The 17,500-nt window shown below is 46.3% G+C and overlaps 1 protein-coding gene across 1 annotated transcript in view; it reads right to left on the bottom strand.

The window, feature by feature from the left end:
• xkr7 (XK, Kell blood group complex subunit-related family, member 7) overlaps positions 1-13,897 on the bottom strand; it is a 63,441-nt gene extending 49,544 nt beyond the window's left edge. The window contains exon 1 of the mRNA XM_012826104.2: positions 13,091-13,897. Coding sequence (XP_012681558.2) covers positions 13,091-13,821 — 731 coding nt within the window. The 5' untranslated portion in view covers positions 13,822-13,897. The remainder of the gene's footprint in view (positions 1-13,090) is intronic.
• Between the last annotated feature and the right edge of the window lie 3,603 nt (positions 13,898-17,500).

Genomic DNA, 17,500 nt, shown 5'->3' with positions numbered 1-17,500 from the left:
GCTGAACAGTTAAGGATGGCCGACTCCAAAGCAGTTTTGCACAATGACGGTGTTCAGTGAACACACTCCGCACATAGAAATAAGGTTTGCTGTAAACACCCCAAAGCAACTGCTTTGTCCTTGAGGTGAGTGCACTGAGAAGGAGGTCCAAGCATCTCACCCTTTCATGTATGTTACAGTAGTCTTATGAGTACGCTACTATGTTTAACAGTAGAAGACTCTTTTTTTTTTTTTTTACAGGAGCCTTATTCCTAATGTTGAATACTGTTGACTTTCTTGTGGTAATTTACTGGAGAGGATGTTAGATCTTTTTTTCACAGCAGGCTTCTTGTTAATGTGAACATAAATAACTAAATGGAGTACACTATGTTACTGGGCAATAGCTGCTAGTACAGGAAGTGTTGAACAGTGCAGCGGCCAGTGCTGCTGATGAAACCCAGTTCAGTGATGCCCGAGGCGGGGGAGGGGGATCTCAGCAGGTGCTTGAGCATTCATCAACGCTGGAGAAACACAAACACTCTGGGAGCAGTGAAATGCGCTATGCAATCCTGTGCTGCTGTGTTCTGAATATGTGTATAAGAAGGATATTTGCCTTTTCTCTTTTATTATCATCTTTGTTATTTCCCTGATTGTATTATCATTATCATGTTGTGACTTCCTGCTTGATAGAAATCAAGGTAAAGGTAGGTAGGTAGGTAAAGGTTTCTATGGTCTACATATCTACCATGGCCCCTTAAGGTTGCAGGTAGAGCCACTATTTACACATACAACAACTCTACTACTCTACTACACATCAGAACCCATCAGTGTTTATCCAGGCACAGTGAACTGTGGCAGCCCATATGTGATGTACACATAGGTTCTCAATTTAAGGATCGAGGAGTTTAAACCCTTGGAGGCACGTAAGGGCACACTGTGCCAGTTAAGCAGCTCTATTTCAATCTTCCTCTCTTTCACACACTCTCCCTGTCTCCCGAGCACACATACATACACACACACACACACACACACACACACACACACGCGCGCGCACACACACACACACGCGCGCACACACACACACACACACACACACATGCACGCACACACACATACATACACTCTCACACACACACACACACACACACACACACACACACACACACACACACAAAAGGGCCGGCACACAGACAGACAGAGAGAGAGCAGGTGGGATAAGCTCTTAACCAGCTTCTCTCAGACCTAAGAGCATTAGTGTCAGCCCTATCAAACACCTCTGGACAGACACCTCCACAGCCCCGTCTCAGCGCCGCCTGGCCCAGGTCCAAGGCAGCACATATGACACCAATCACCACAGTCCAGTCATGGCTTCTCACCCTATGCAGAGATGGGATTGGAGAATTACTGAGTGGGTTATTATACGGGGGGGGTTGCTGAGGCAGGACTTTGAGTCTCTGAGTGAGAACATTCAGTTTGCAAAAGAATCTTTTGTGTGTGTTTGTATGTGTAAGCTGTATGTGTGTGTGTGTGTCTGTTTTGTATCCTTATCTGTGGGTGTAGGAGTGTTTATGTGACGTGGTGTGTGTATGAGTGTGTTTGTTTATATATGTGTTTATGTGTGTAGGTGAGTCCAATTTGTGTGCCCTAGTGTCCTTACGTGTTTGTCGAGGCATTTTTTTGTGTACCTGTATTATCTGTAAGAGACCTTGCCCGAGATCTGTAGCTGCGTCTTGTCAGCTGTGAGACGAACAACTTGTGACACTCCGTAAACTGCAGATGCGTCTTTCTCCTCTTTGTTATGTATTTTTTTTTTTTTACTTCTTCTTCCTCTTTCAGAGGGAAATAAAAGTGCTTTCACAGCAAACACCCGGGGCCCCGCAAACACACATGGGACCTCCACACACACCTCTCATCACAGCTCGCCCCGCTCAGCTCTGCACATTTATTTATTTCATTCATTCATTCATTCATTTATCTCTTTGTGGATTTATTTATTTATAACCTTGCCTGTTGCCGCACGTGGTGCTTTCATATGCATATTGCAACACTGTGACTTTTTCTTTTCTACAGAAACCAGCCAGAGATTCTTAGTACTCTTTTTTTCTGTAAATTCCCTGCCTTGCTGTAGCAGCTGTCACTGGTGACATGAAGCCCTGCTTTTCTTTTCATTTCAGTGTTTGTATTGATCAAACACACACACACACACACACACACACACACACACACACACACACACACACACACAGGCTGCAGTGTAATTGTAACCTCAACAGTAGGGTGAAATGGAACAAATACACTCCTGGTCACGCTTGCTTTCTTGCTCATGTCACTCTCCCCTAAACATGTTCACTCTGTCTCTGTCTCTGTCTCTGTCTCTGTCTTGGCTTCAGGGCTGGGTATAGAAACAATGGGCCTCATTCTCGAACGCAGTTAAGAAGAATTTAAGAGGAATTTAAGAGGAATTTCTTCTGAATTGGATTTAGGACAACATTTGGCATTCATGAAAGTTTTCTCATCTGGGATTTGCTCTGAACTTCAGAAGACTTTCCGAACTCGAAATAGCAGTCGTAACTCGGCCAGAGTTTTCTCAAATGCGATTCCCCGTGGGCCATCTTGTGGTTTTTTGAGGAATCGCATTTAAGAAAACTCTCCGTGTTAATGAATTTGTGAGAAATCGTTGGTGATTGCGTTCACATCAACTCTACAGATCCTCGGATTAAAGTATCATTAACAATTACGTTTCACATGTAGGCCTATAGTCATGATTCTACGAGGCACCGTGATGTCATAAAATAAATAAAAGCACTACACCGGAATGCTGCGCTCGTCTAGTGAGCGTCGTTTGGCACTGCCGTCTGTGCAAGTACGGCAATCCAGAATTTTCAAGTAGTTCCACGTTGGTGGAACGAACTGCCTAGCACTACCAGAGCAGGCGCGTCCCATTCTACCTTTAAGAAGCTTTTGAAGACCCAACTCTTCAGAGAGCACCTCCCTTCCAAACTGGCACTTCGACTAGTGCTTAACTTGCACTTATAGCAGTTACATTCCTGCACTTCGTTTTTATTTCCTATTTCGTTTTTCTATTTCTTATGTAAAGTAGTATTTATTGTTACACTAGGTCTCTATTGCTCGTAGCTTGACTGTTCTATCCCTTGTACGTCGCTTTGGACAAAAATGTCTGCTAAATGACTAAATGTAATGTACACGAACACTGCTGTTGCTTTCGTGTAGATTCGGTCGATTCCGACTGCACACGTCACTACGGTTGCGTGCCCTTATAAGGAGCTGGCAGGGCGTGTATGTATGCAAATTCAGGAGCACGAGAACGCGCTTTCAATTTAAGAAAACTCTTCCGGGGGAGCACAGCCCAGAAAACTTCTGCTGCGTAGGACCACATTTTCAAGCGTGCATGAATTTGGCGGATGTCTTTTGCTTACGTTGTTTTTCCGAAGCCCGTAAGAAACATTTCAGAAGAAACTTCAGAAAATGTTCGAGAATGAGGGCCAATAGCTGTATCTACCACAACTCTAACTGCCACATGATGTACACATTTACATACAAATTGAGGAGAAGAGAGGTACAAAAAAGAGAGAGAGAGAAAGTGAAGGGAAGAGGCAAGCAGGTTGTTCTGCTGTATTCTTTTGCCATGTTACCACCGAGCTTCTTCTTCATTGTCACTCCACCACTAACCTATCTTCTCCTGCCTAATTGAGCTTTTCAGAAGCCCAACAGCAGAACCAGTGAAATGTTATTACTCTCTGTTTCTCTAGGCTTCCTATCCCTGGCTTTTTAATTCAACTGATGCTAATGCTACAGAGCGAGAGAGCGAGAGGGGGGAAAGTGAAGGGTTTGTACACATGAGTGGGTTATGCATACATTTTAATTCAATAAATGCTTAGGCTATAACTCCTATTAAAATGGTAAAAGGCTCAATTCAAAGCGAGGACTGTAAGAAATACCACTCGCTGCATTCTGTAAGGTTTTCAAGCCCCCATAATTCATGCTTTCACTGGAGTTACTTTTATAGTCATGGAGCTCACCTGTGCTTTAGAAATGAAAAGCTAGTGTCTCAGTTCTCATTTGTAGGGATGTACTCACATTGAGCTAGCATAGAGTGTGCCATTGTCAGTCTGGGTATGTGCGTGTGCGTGTGCATGTGTGTGTGTGTGTGTGCGTGTGTATGTGTGTATGTGCACATTTCTTTGACTATAAAAGCCTGGGCTGAAGCACATGTCCCATGTGTGTGTACTGTTGCTTGAAAGGGAGACTGAATATGTATGTGTGTGTGTGTGTGTGTGTGTCAGGGTGTTACTCTGTGTGTCCATGTATCTACCTTGAGCATATCTGTACGTGCCTGTACTTAAGTCTGTGTAAACTTCTCTTGTGTGCCAGCCTGTGTGTGTGTGTGTGTGTGTGTGTGTGTGTGTGTGTGTGCACATATCTGGCTGGCATTGCTGCTCTGAATAATGCATGCACTCGACAAAGAGCGGCGATGCTCTTCAGACACAACACAAACACTTCACAGCCAGGGTGGCAGGACCCGGGGAGGGCCCCACCGAGCACACACCGCGCTGAGCCAGCAGGAGCCTCCGGCCCTCAGGGGCCCCGCGTACACCACCAGCATCAACAGCAGCAGCAACAGCAGCATCAACAGCAGCATCAACAGCAGCAGCAGCAGTAGTGACCCCAATGGCAACAGTGGCAGCGGTGGCCAGAGTTATAGCAGTGGTGACATCACCGCTCTCTCTGCACACCTGTCCTTGCCCACACCGACAACGTGTTGAAAGACACCCACCCCCACACTCGCGTGGGTATAAGGTCGTGTCAAATAAGGCCGGCGTAAATATGGCTGCCGACGGTGACGCCACTCCGTGATGAATGTGTGTGGCTTTTCCAGCTGTCCTACCATTTAGGCTGATTTAAAAAGGCCCCAAAACCCAGCAATCAATCATAACATGCCAGAGAGAGAGGGAGCGAGGGAGAGAGGGAGCGAGGGAAATAGGGAGAGAGGAGGACAGGAGGAGAGACGTGATATCATTGCTTTGCCTTGCCTGTCCAGTGGTTGGTTTCCGAAGAGGAGCCGCCCTGTCACAAACGTCTGGGAGGATAATAGATGGGGGAAAAGAGAGGAGGAGGTCGAACATGGAATGAGAAAGGGAGTGAGCAAACGAGTGCAGAGAGGAAAGAAGGAGAGAGGCTGTGACGGTGCCTCCTGCCTGCCAACGGTGCTCACTGCAAGGGGCAGTAGATGGGAGATGTCCGCTGTAAGTTGAGATGTGTGTTTGTGTGTGTGTGAGGGTGTAAGAGTGTGTGTGTGTGACTGTCTCTCCCTGTACTGTTATTTCCCGAAACACAGGCACACACACTAATACATGTACACTCTAAAGTGCATACACGCACATTTCCTGCAAGTCTACCTTCAAATAAGGACTTCAAACAAAGACCAAGTGTGGTCACTGTTGTCAACTGTCATTCCCTTATAATTCATGTTTAAGTGTGTGTAAGGGTCTGCATGTGTGAGTGTATGTTTGTTTGTTTGTTTGTGTGTGTGTGTGTTTGTGTATGCAGGATGGCTCCACGAACTAAAACTCCAGCAGCTCTAAACAAAACACTGCCACGATGAGCAGCAGAGCATGAATATGCATCCGCCAGAGTCACAGGGAGGTTAGGTACCCTGGGAGCAATCTTCTCTCTCACTCTCTCTCACTCACTAACTCACTCTCTTCTTCCTCTCTTTCCCCTTCTTTGTCTTTCTGTCTTTTCTTTGAAGGGGGAAAAAAACGGTTTTCATTGAGGACCTATTAGACAGTTAAAATAGCCTCCTTCTGTCTTCCATGGCTCCTGTGGCCCTGGCCCTCTCCTGTGAGAGACTGCGTCCTGAGCTCGGTGACAATGGTGACAAAAGCATGTCTGTCACGCGGCTTCAGACACAGGCCCTTACTGCACAGGAGAGAGGGAGAGAGACAGAGAGAGAGAGAGAAAGAGAAGAAGAGAGAGATCACAGGACAGGAGAGAGGGACAGTCAGAACATGGGAGAGGCGCACAAGAACAAAGGAAAAGGGAAGGTGAGACACAATAAGAGACCATATTAAAGGGAGAAGGGGACACAGAGACAGGGCATGACAGAAAGACAGAAAACACAAACGGAAAGGACAAAGAAAGAGAGCGAGAGAGAAAGAGAGAGGGAGAGTGACAGAAAAACCCAATTAACCTGCGGTCTCTCCATGGAAACAGATCCAGCCGTTCGGATGCGCGAGGGCACACTGAACTGTCACGGCCAATCAAAGCACACGGAATGCTGAAGGGGCCAGACACAAATTGGTTTTATTCTATTGCTTTTGAGTGCCGTATTCAAGGAGAACAACGTCGAGCAGTGCAGACTTAAAAAAATTAAACACAATCTATCTATCTATCTATCTATCTATCTATCTATCTATCTATCATTCTATCTATCTATCTATCTATCTCTCAATCTATCTATCTATCTATCTATCTATCTATCTGTTGCATCCTCATATGTCCCTGATACTATCCTAACAGCAAGGTAACCCCAGAGATAAAGAGGTCTCCATATTACCAGCTGCCTCTGCTCAAGGTTGTTCTCCTTTCTTGCCGAGTTTTTTTTTCACCATCGCCGTAGCCTTGGGCCTGCTTTTGAGTATCAGCTTCCCATCCGGTGTTAACACATCTTTGTGATGCTACGTTTTAATAGAATGAAAGCGTGTTAAAAAAAAAAGATAAAATACAAATCAAACGGAATTGACGTGAGCCATCTGAGAAAAGCTCCCCTTAACCCCTCCTCCTAACACAACTCCATTTACCGCGGTAGCGGTGCCAAATCGGGCCCGAAACAGTGGTGATGGAAAATCGTGTGGCGTGACCAAGGCGCATTCTCTGTGCTCGGGGCTCTCTGATGTGGTGTTTGATCTTCGCTTGGTGCGTGATGGGCACGCGAGGGACCAAAGGCCTCGGCGCTCTCTTCTTCTTCCTCTTCCTCTGCCTCTACTCTGCCTCTACGTCCCTGTGGCCGTGGGAAGCAGCAGTAGAAAAGCTCATATTTGCATATGGTCCTGCCAAGTGAAGCATCTCATGCCCTGGGCTCTGCTTCAAACCGGCCCCGGCGCCAGCTCAGACAGCCAACAGGAGGTGGAGGGAGAGAGAGATAGAGTTGGAGAGAGAGAGAGAGGGAGGGAGAGAAAGAGAGAAGAGGGCTCTGCTGGGAGCCACTGCAAAATATATCTCATACACACGCATGGGGCACTGTGTGCTTATACACACGCACTCACACACAAACACATACACCCAAACTCATACATACACGTACACACACGCAAAAGCACATATGCATATACTGAATATTTACACACTCCTGTACACGCTCTCACACACACACTGTACTCCCCAAAGCATACTATGAATGCAAAATACAGTGAGCAAGCTCACAATGAAACGTATGTGCTCACACACACACATACACACTTCTGTTTGCATTGCATTCACAAAGACACAGGCTAGAGCTGCACCCTCCAACTGTCATCCACACCCATGTCACACACACACAGCCATGAGTGACACTGTCTGTGTGTGTTGATTTTAGTATGTACTGTGTCTGCAGGGGGACAGAAGTGGGTCAGTACATGTTCAGAGAGGACAGAAATCACTCACTGGGAAAGAAGGGGGGGTGGGGGTAGAGAGGGAGCAAATAAAAGAGCATGATTTAGAGAATGAGATACAGAACGGCGAAGAAAAGATGACTAGAGGAAAAAAAGAGAAAGTAGCATGAAGCGTTTGGGAGTGGAGAAGATTAAGAACAATATGCAGAGGTGTAGAGAGAGAGAGTGACAATGAATGTGAGAGGAGGAGAGGGAGGGGAGGAGCGCAAGGGAATGGAGAAAGAGGCAGATGGAAAAAAAAGAGAGAGGACAGAGAAAGGGAGTGACCATGGTTTAATGAGGTCGACAGTGCCGGATAAATCCTGGCAGAAAGAAAGAGAGAAAAAAAAACGCAAAGAAAAGGGGGGAGAGAGGGAGGGAGGGGAAAAAAAGACATTTCTCCCTTCCTTGCCAAACTGAAATGTCACTTTGACGCACGGTTGAGCTTGCTGAGGCGACTGACGTCCTGCTTTTTAAAATGCACTTCACGTGGGCCCACTCCAGCTCCTTCCCTCAGCTCTCTGCCTCCTCCTGCCAGGCAGAGGGCTCCATCAGCGCCCCTAATGGCCTCCACGCCACCGCTGTCCAGCTAACCGACCCGCGGAACAAAAGGCAAGACCTGCCACACAGCCCCTCCAAACTCTCCTCCCCATGGCAGAACTCAGTCTGACTGAGAGTCCATGTTCCTATCTCTCTCTGTCACTGACTGTCTCTTTCTTTCTCTTCAACACTCTTGCCATTTCTCTCTTTGACTCTATTTGACTTCTCTCATCATTAACCCCTAACCCCTGAGAACTGCAGGGTAGTGTGAGACATTACAGCAGCACTATGCCTCAGACTGGGGAGTTTGGATCAGACTTGATCTCATTCAAATCCCTTATCACCCGACTGGCCTCTTGGTCAGAGATACAAGAAAGTCATTCACCATGCATTGGGCTGTATGTGTATCCCTGGGACCTAAAAGAGGTTGAGCTACGAGTGAAGACCATCAGTTACAGAACGGGATCAGCAGTGAGCAATCGGGAACCATTTCGGATAAAGAGATGACCATTATGAATGTAGACGACTTAACGTCCAGTGTTCTTCATTGGATATCAGTTCAACACCACTGACAGCAAGCTGAAATGGGTAGTTAAACAAATGTGCATTTCATTTCATGCATATAGGCATATGTTCCCATGTGCAAAAGCTCATACTATGCAGTTTCATGCATGTACACTATCATTTGTGTGTGCATAAACCACATGGCAGCACCTGTCTTCCATGATCAAGACCCTGGGTTTGAAGGGATGATCTGCCTAATTCGCTACTGTCTAACTTTCTCTCCGGTCGGCACTTTTATTTTTCAGGGTTCACTCAGTCTAAAATATCTTTTTCCCTGGCTCACTTTCTGGTTTCCCTTTCTCAGACAAACTAACTCAACTCCATTTAGCCATTTCTCTTTCCATCTTTCTCCTTATTTGTCACTGTGACGCTCTCCTTTGGGTTCATACAAAGAGAGAAGAGACTGAATGGTTGGGTGAGGAGGGAAAGAAAAGAGGTGGAGTCATAACGAGGGAGGAGATGGAGAGAGACAAGGTAAATAGATAGGATGAGAGGTTGTTGGCCAGGTATTGTGATGACATTTTTTTTAAAGCCCCTCTCTGCTTTTTCTCTGCTCCTCTGTCCCAGCTTCATTCCTCTTCCGCTGGTAGCTACATCACAGGCCTAAGACAGAGAGCTGAGCTATGCAGTCTCCCCTGCACTCTGGGGTTGACCATCGGGCATGTTTCATTTGTCATACGTCAGCGCGCTCATGCACAGAAGCCCTTACATGTACCTTCTGTGTGCATGTCTCACATACTCTGGACGTACCGTGAATGCATAGACACCTAGACGTGGACAGGCAACACACACCCACATAAATCTGTATTTTTTCATTTCACACGCGTATTCTCTGCTTGTTTGCGCGAGTGTGAGTCTGTGAACAAATATTGTCTGTGGACATACTAGTGTGTGCATACAGCATTTGTATTTGCATGTTGACCCATGTTGCTGTCCCGCCACACTCCCTCTCTCTCTCTCTCTCTCTCTCTCTTATTCCCCTTCTTTCCTCTCTCCTCCTGTGTGTGTGCATGGAGTGTTGCTGTGTGTGGTAGAGCCTGTGCTGGATCCTGGCAGAATCCTGCTGCTCCTGGAAAGCGCAGGCCTCCCACTGTGGCTGAGAGTGCTTGCACTGTTGGCTCCTCGGGCCCTGGGCTCCGGTGCTGGGACTCACCCCTCTTTCCAAGCTGAACTTGCCCCAGACGGGGGGAATGCTCCGATGGCTTCCTGCCTGCCTCCCCTGCCTTATACAAGAGAAGGGGCTGGAGCTTTTCCTATGCCCTGATAACGCTTACTGCCACAGACTCTCAGATGCTGCTCTCTCTCTCTCTCTCTCTCTCTCTCTCTCTCTCTCTCTCTCTCTCTCTCTCCCTTCCCCAGCTGGGACACCATCACAGCCTGACTCAAGGCTTTCCTCTGAGGGATAGGGGTTACAGAAGGTGTACAGCACTCCTTGAATATGGAGGGTTTTAGGCCAGGAGTCCAGGGTATGGAAACTAACATTCACCCACCCCACCCCCACGCATACACACAGACATCTCACTCTCTCTCTCTCTCACACACACACTCTCTTTCTCTCTCTTCCTCACACACACACACAAATTCTATGCTTGTACATGCACTCTTATATATCCTATTCGTTCAGCCTCTTATAGATGGACAAGTTGTTTATGCACTGGGTAGTGACGCACAAATTCAAACATACAAATACCAGCATGACCATGGCATGTTGTTACAGCAAATTGACACCCCAGGCATAAACAGTGATTCACCAGGAACTGGAGAGAGACAAAAAGGGAGGAAGGGAGAAAGAGAAACGCATTTGTAATGTTATATTTTTTTCACACACAAATGCTGAGCCACTGAGTCCGGAAGGCCCCACCGTTAATAATTTAGCAGGCGAGCAGCAGTCAAAACAGCTCCACATGTATGAGTGACCTCCTCTTCCTCCATTTGTTGCTCACGCCCTTCCCATGCAAATACAGAGGCTGCTGGCCACCAAGGCTGAGGCAGCCTCCTTCACATACACGCACCTCCTAGTCATTAGCGTCTCCACAAGCATCCACTCCAACAAACGCTACAGCAGGAAAGTCCACGCTTCTACACCACATCAGCATGCTTCATGAACCTGTCTGTCTGTGATGTAGAAATACGCATGTCAGCCTCCCAGTTATTAAGGGGGGAATCTGAAACTGCCCTGAACTGTGTTTCCAGAAAGCATCGTTGAGCAACCACCGTGGTTACCGTGGAGAGAGAATATATTCTAAATCACAGTCTCTCTATCATTTACCTAGTAAAATTGTTGTCTGCATTCAGTTAAGCTTTATAGGCCTTTTACATATTTACGCTGAACAGTTGACTATTAGGGTATTTACAAACAGACACTATCTAGCCACTAGCTCTGTGTTTCAGTAAACTATGACATATGCTGTCTCAAACGTAGAGGTCACACCTTGGTTGTAACAAGTTCAAATCCAGTCTGATGTAATTCTTTAGTGTGCATAATTCTCCATTCTCTAATCCTCTGTTACTAGGTCTATGTAAAGTATATGCCATATTCCTTCCCTACAACACAAGATTACTGTAGTGTACTGGGGGTGGATTAGTGAAACTTCCGTGTGGGAATATGACATTATTCTCTGCAGGTATGCAGAATCACCTTGCATGCTTGAAGTGGGCCTTCTGATCATGTATTTGTTTACCTAAGGCAATTATAAGTAGGTTTGCATGGTTAACAACGTCAAATATGAACCAGGAACGGAAATTCCCGTGTATTTATACACTTGATTGATGATATATTTGGATACCAATAACTAGACACTAGACTAACATCAGTGACGTCTTTTTAGATATGAAGTCTCCGGATCTAAGCTTCTAGTTCTAGCTATATGAACAAATATGCTAAATGATCTAGGCATTTAAAAAAAAGACTCATGGTTGATCCCAAGTCTCACTGATTTGCCCCTCATTAAAAATACGCAGGTGTGTCAGTCCACTTGCTACACTACGTCATTAACCAAGTTAGTTCGAACAAGGCCTACTAATTATCATGGTTTGAATTTACATAATACGATGTTGATACGACAGTTTTGGGAAACCGTCGTACTTAAGATGTTAGTTAGTTTAACAATGCATCGTACCATGTTAGTTCAATGCTAACCTCCGTCGTTGTACGTGAAATGCCCCCATGGTTATCAGAGCAAACGCAGACCGAATGGATCACAGATATCTCTCCGTACCGTCATCTCCAGACAATTGTGTAGCTTTTCAGCTTTTCCCAACACTCGTGAACGCAGGTGGACGAATACACACGATCAATATTGATGCAGGTTCGTGAAAAGGCATACGTGCGCGCCACGGCTTGGTCGGTTCCTGTCAATACGATGTTAATTTTTCTCATAAGAGAATGATCGAAAGTAAATGAGAGGAAGCTTTAAGGATGTGGCCCAAATGGGATTGGTTGCACCGAATTGAAGAGGGGTGCCACTCAACGGACCGGTTTACTCGAGGGAGCGTTGACCCAGAAGCTTGTTAAACGGGGAGGTTTTCGACTACTACTTAGCAGAAAAGATGAAGTGGCGAGACGAGAGGAAATATACGGAGGCGCAGGGGGAGGAGACGACGAGGATAAGCAGCTTGTTCCTTTTCAAGCAGTCTTGCCATACTTCATCATTAAACATTCATTAACCATAGCCAAACTGTCACCAGCGAAAGGTTCCCATCTCATTGAGTTTATCAATGGCTTTTACATAGTCTCGGGCAAACGTAATGAAAGCCAGACAAAAACGTGAAAAACGCTGCAAGAAACTAGCCTGTCTCTCAATACACATTTATCGAAAGACACTCGACACCGCCGAATAGCCAGTTGGCCAAGCGCATCGAAGAGCGCAGGGCAAACGTGCCCGTCGATAAGATCACCTTCAACTCAGCCTTGTACTCCAAAGTCCACAGGGCCACCGGCGAGGACAACGTACTGGTTACCTGACAGCATTTGGTCTAGTAGCGTTATCTACCCAAACACCCAAATACTCTGTCTGACAATACAGGTGCTATAGCCAGCGTGTGAGGCGGTGCTACAGCCTCCACCTCGTGATTGGGGTCCATCTGTCCGTTTATACAATTACCAAATCAATCGTACCTATCACCTCGATACTCTAGTACTGGTTACTCTTGAAGGCGTGATGGTTAAATACAAGGGCATATCAGCATTGCTACCAGTGAAAGCAACATTCATTTCTCATAAGGCAAATTAACTTGATTCTTGGCAAGGTGTTGTCCTTTCAGCTTTTTGTGTGCAAGTGCATGCTTCAGATGGACTCGAGTTTCATCTAGCTACACGGCAGCTATAGAATACTGCATAACAAATATCATCTTACCTCCAGACCTGCCCCAGTTGCAGGATGTGAATGACGGATTGAAAGATCCACATGCAGACTCTGCAGCTCCTCCGGGTGCTGCTCATTGTGCCCATCGCGGGCAGCGAACTGGCCCCGGCAGCATTGCCGGTGATCCGCTGTTCGCTGCCCTTGGTGCTGAAATCACCTCCGCACGCGGCAGAACCTGCCTCGCTGGATGTCCCGCTGAGCTCTGAATAGTCATACACGAACCACCTGAAACTCAACACCTGAACCACGGTGGAGGGAACCACAACAAAGAGTAACGTAAGCCAGAACCACCAATTGTTCCCCCTCAGGTAGTAGTCCGCAGCCAGCCACAGGTCGGTGGCCCCGTCGGAGAAAAAGACAAGGAGAGCGCATAGCACCCAGCAACAGTCCACCAGCGTGTACGGCGTTCCGACATACCGGTACAGGGTTGGGCGTTGTTCAGGTCCGACAAGACACCGAGACGGGGTCTCACTCTGCTCAGACACGGCTGCTCCATCCGACTTAGCGGCCATGTTTGTTGTAGGAATGATAGTGGGAAAGGGAAAGCGAGGTAGAGTGAGGGGAGGGGGATGTGTGTGAGCGCATGAGTGAGTGAGTGAGTGAGTAAGAGAGAAAGGGAAGCGAGCAACAGAGAAACGGGAAAAGGAAAAAGAGAGATATCCTCGAGGCAATACTGGTTCCAATACGATGGCTATTTTTGTCAGTCCCGTTTTAGTTGTCATTACTTGAGATAGCCCTTTACGCAGGCTAGCATCCGGCCCTGGAGAGAGATTCAGCCTTTCATCCTTAAAAACTCCACCGCAGGCATCTTTGCCATCGCCCTGGAGAGGTTCCGCGGGTTATGCTGGTTTGAAATCATATCAACCATCATAACACCTAATCTGCTCGAGTATAGCAGCTTCGCCTGTTAATTGGAGAATGTCTTGGCTCGCTGCTCGCACGTACTCTCAACAGTAATAATTAAACCTCTACCGTCTTAATAATTTATCAATTAATTATGAATGAATAATTAATGGAATTAGTTTGTTCTTTGAAGTGTCTGTCGTATTGTCATGCCACACAAACCAGCAGAACTGGATGCATATGAATTGGATTGCGTTGGATTCATTTGATTCAATGTTCCATTCTGCTTCAATTAATTCCTCTCTTATTATGACTTATTACGACATTTGATGGTGGTGATATGGAACTAATTGATCTTATATGTCATGTAATTTTTAAACGACGCCTGTTCCATTGCCTAGGCTTATTTGTTTTTGGTATCAGTGGACTGTATGATAAAGTAAGACAGAATAGCCTGTGTGCTTGCAGCCCTAGTTTCCGGGAATTACTTATTGATTTGGGAGACAGTTGCGACTTTTCCATCATGAACTGTAATTTCCCCGTGTCTCTCTTCTCATAGTCATATGCTTTGGCACAAGGCAGTCTAGTTGACAGGATGAGCATAAGGGTAGAATAGCTAGGCTGCGTTATGACGTTTACCATGGAAATGATTGTGTGTGTGTGTGTGTGTTTGTGAGAGACAGTGAGAGAGAGAGAGAGAGAGAGAGAGAGAGAGAGGCTGTAGACGGAGTCAGAGAGATAGACACACATTCACGCGCACATACATACACACACACACACACACACACACAGATTATGTGCTTCTGTTTGCTGAATGGGGTGGGGTCGCTATCGTCTAATAGCCTACATTTAATAAGGGCTTAAAAGTAGACCACACCACTCAGACTATACAGTTGCAATCGTAGGCTATTAAAATACCGATTTTTGCTCAGTTAAACATGCTGGCTTTTGTTTTTACCGAAACCAATAAATTACTTGAAAGGAGAGTGCGGCAAAATAATTGCCAGCTTTTCCTCTGAGTCCATTGAGGCAGTAGTCAATGATCATTAAAATTGGCAGCGAAGTAACTGGATAAGCTCTTTAACTTCCAGCAGACATAAATCCCGCTAAACGTTGCTCTGTGACTTGATCCGAAATAAACCTGCGCAAAACCAACTTGCCAGAGGCGGATTAAATGGTGTCATTTCGCAGTGACGGTGTTGAGGTTGCATGCCCCGCCACGATATCAGGCCCTGGGCGCCGACACTCAGTGCGGTTACATGTGCAGAACAATCTGATTACAGCACATATCGGATTATTATCAGGTTGAGGAATATTCCAGTTTACATGCTAAGTGAAGTAGACATCCAATTCACATAATGAAACATCTTTATTCAAGGAGGGGTAGCTGATAGCCAACGGTTGCAGCCTAATTAGCATGCAACCGAGTCGACTGCAAGTTTGAGAACAAGCAAGAGAAAAAGGAAGAATCCGAACGAGAAAAAAAGAAGGAAGAATAAAATCCGTCTGTCTACCGGCGCGCAGGAGAGACAGAATCCTAATAGGATAGTATTTGCTAGCTTCCTCTTATTGCCTCCTGATCATACAGTTCTTTGACATGACAATTTTTGTTAATTTAAAGATGAATATCAAGATGTGCTACAAGACAGACCAGTACCATCCAAGCTTTGATCGTGCTAGGTAGAATTTGATAAATCATGATCCTCTTCAATCATTATGCCATTTTAAAGAATGAGTCAGGTAGGCCTGACTATGCCATCTTAGTTATATTTAACGGTAACCTGACATGTCCCTGGGCCTATGTCATGTCATCCTAGCACAATGGCTATCTGGCTAACAATGGCTACCCACATTCCGGGTTTCCTAAAGATTTCTTGAGCTATTTTATTGGTATTTGTGGGGGTCTGTGTCTACATTTGTATCTATGTAAGTGTTGATATCTTCGTGTGTATATGTCATGTGTGCTGTCACCTACCACATGCCTTTCTTATTACGCTACTACGTCCTCAGTCCGTAACTCGGCCATTCCTCCCGCTCAGACCAGAAGGGTTGCGAGCCGGGGAGCTCAAGTGCTGGTGTCCTGATCTGCTCTGACAACCTGACGGTCTGACAGCAGGGGGAAAAGAGCCAGGGATAAGACACAAAAGATCCAGGTCAGCTCTCTCATCGCTTGTGCTGGGCCATTGGAGAGGGAGGCTGCAGAAGGGCCGCTTACAGCTCGCAGCCACAGGGCACGAGGGACGTGCTATGAGACAAGTCGGCCGAGTGAAGATTTTTCCAGATGAGGACGCTCCAGCCTTTGCTTTATGAGGTAATACGAGCTGGTTTGGATGTCTAATTTAAGAAAATGCTGACAACCGAACAGACCCATAGCAGATTCTCTTTCGGGCCATGAAGATTTATTATGAGAACCTGACAGACCTCCGAGCGTAACAGTCTAAAGATTATCCCTATAGCTGAAGGAACAGTAGGGCTGATGGTTAATCACTGCCCGTTCTTCATCACAGCCTGGTGGGCCCCGTTCGGACATCTGAATGCCCCCCCTCCCCCCTCCAGCGGGGGTTGTCCGGAGCCTGCCTGTCAGAGACAATAAAAAAGGCAGTGGAGTCTTACGAAGCTGAGGCTCTGGGAGGCTTAGGCGCTCCGCACTGACACTGAAGAGTAATGAAGTCTGTGCGTTCATACGTGCGTCTCGCTGAGGTGCCCACAAAGCAAAGGCGGGGTCAGGCTAAGGTCAGGGAAGATTGCTCCGCGTCTCCACCGATGGAGTTATCCGTTAACGGAAAAGGAGGTGTGATGAATGAGAAGTAGCAAGCGTTATCGGCCATAGCCGGGAGGGGATATTCTTTTTCTGCAGTCCCGAGCCACCCGGTTTGATGTTGTCCATGAGTCAAAGGGAGGCCGCTGGCTTTCACATTAGCCTAGTTGGGCAGGAGGGAGATTAGTTTGGTCATTTGAAACATGCATTACTGAGGCCTTTCTAGTCTCTAGTCGAGTGACCCAACTCACTTCAGAAAACCATCAACACTGTTCCGAGCGAAGTCCCATGAGAAGTGGATTCAAAATAAAAATAAAAAATATTGAAGAAATATATTCACTGACTCAGTGGATAAGGAGAGTTATGAGTCCAGGCAGTGGATAAGAATAGTTAAAGAGCGGCTGCACTTTTTAAACTGCTCTCTATTACATTTCTCTGTGAGCTGTTGAAATGACTTCTTCACTTCTCATAAGATAAACGCATCAAAAAGGAAATGAGGCTGTTGTTCCTCACTTTCACTTCACCTCGCTACACTTCAGTGGCTTTTAGTTATTCATAAGGTGTCTCTATTAATCAATACATAGGAAATACCCTCTCTTATAAAGTGAGAAAACGGAAGCTTTCAGGCCTTTTGTGTCAGTGTGCTTCTGTCACTGAAAGCTGTCGACAGCCAACAAAGACTTTCCTCTGTGTCGCTGTATTTCTCATTCCCTCTCTGTTTCACTTTTCTCTGTCTCTCTTCCTCTCTGTTAGTAGCGAGGCTTGAAGCGACACTGTCAGCTGCTCCGGCTGAGTGGGGA

This window comes from Clupea harengus, chromosome 4 (assembly GCF_900700415.2).
Source record: "Clupea harengus chromosome 4, Ch_v2.0.2, whole genome shotgun sequence".
Taxonomy (NCBI): Eukaryota; Metazoa; Chordata; class Actinopteri; order Clupeiformes; family Clupeidae; genus Clupea; species Clupea harengus.
Note: the sequence above shows the minus strand (reverse complement) of the source record. Positions and strands in the feature narration are given on the sequence as shown.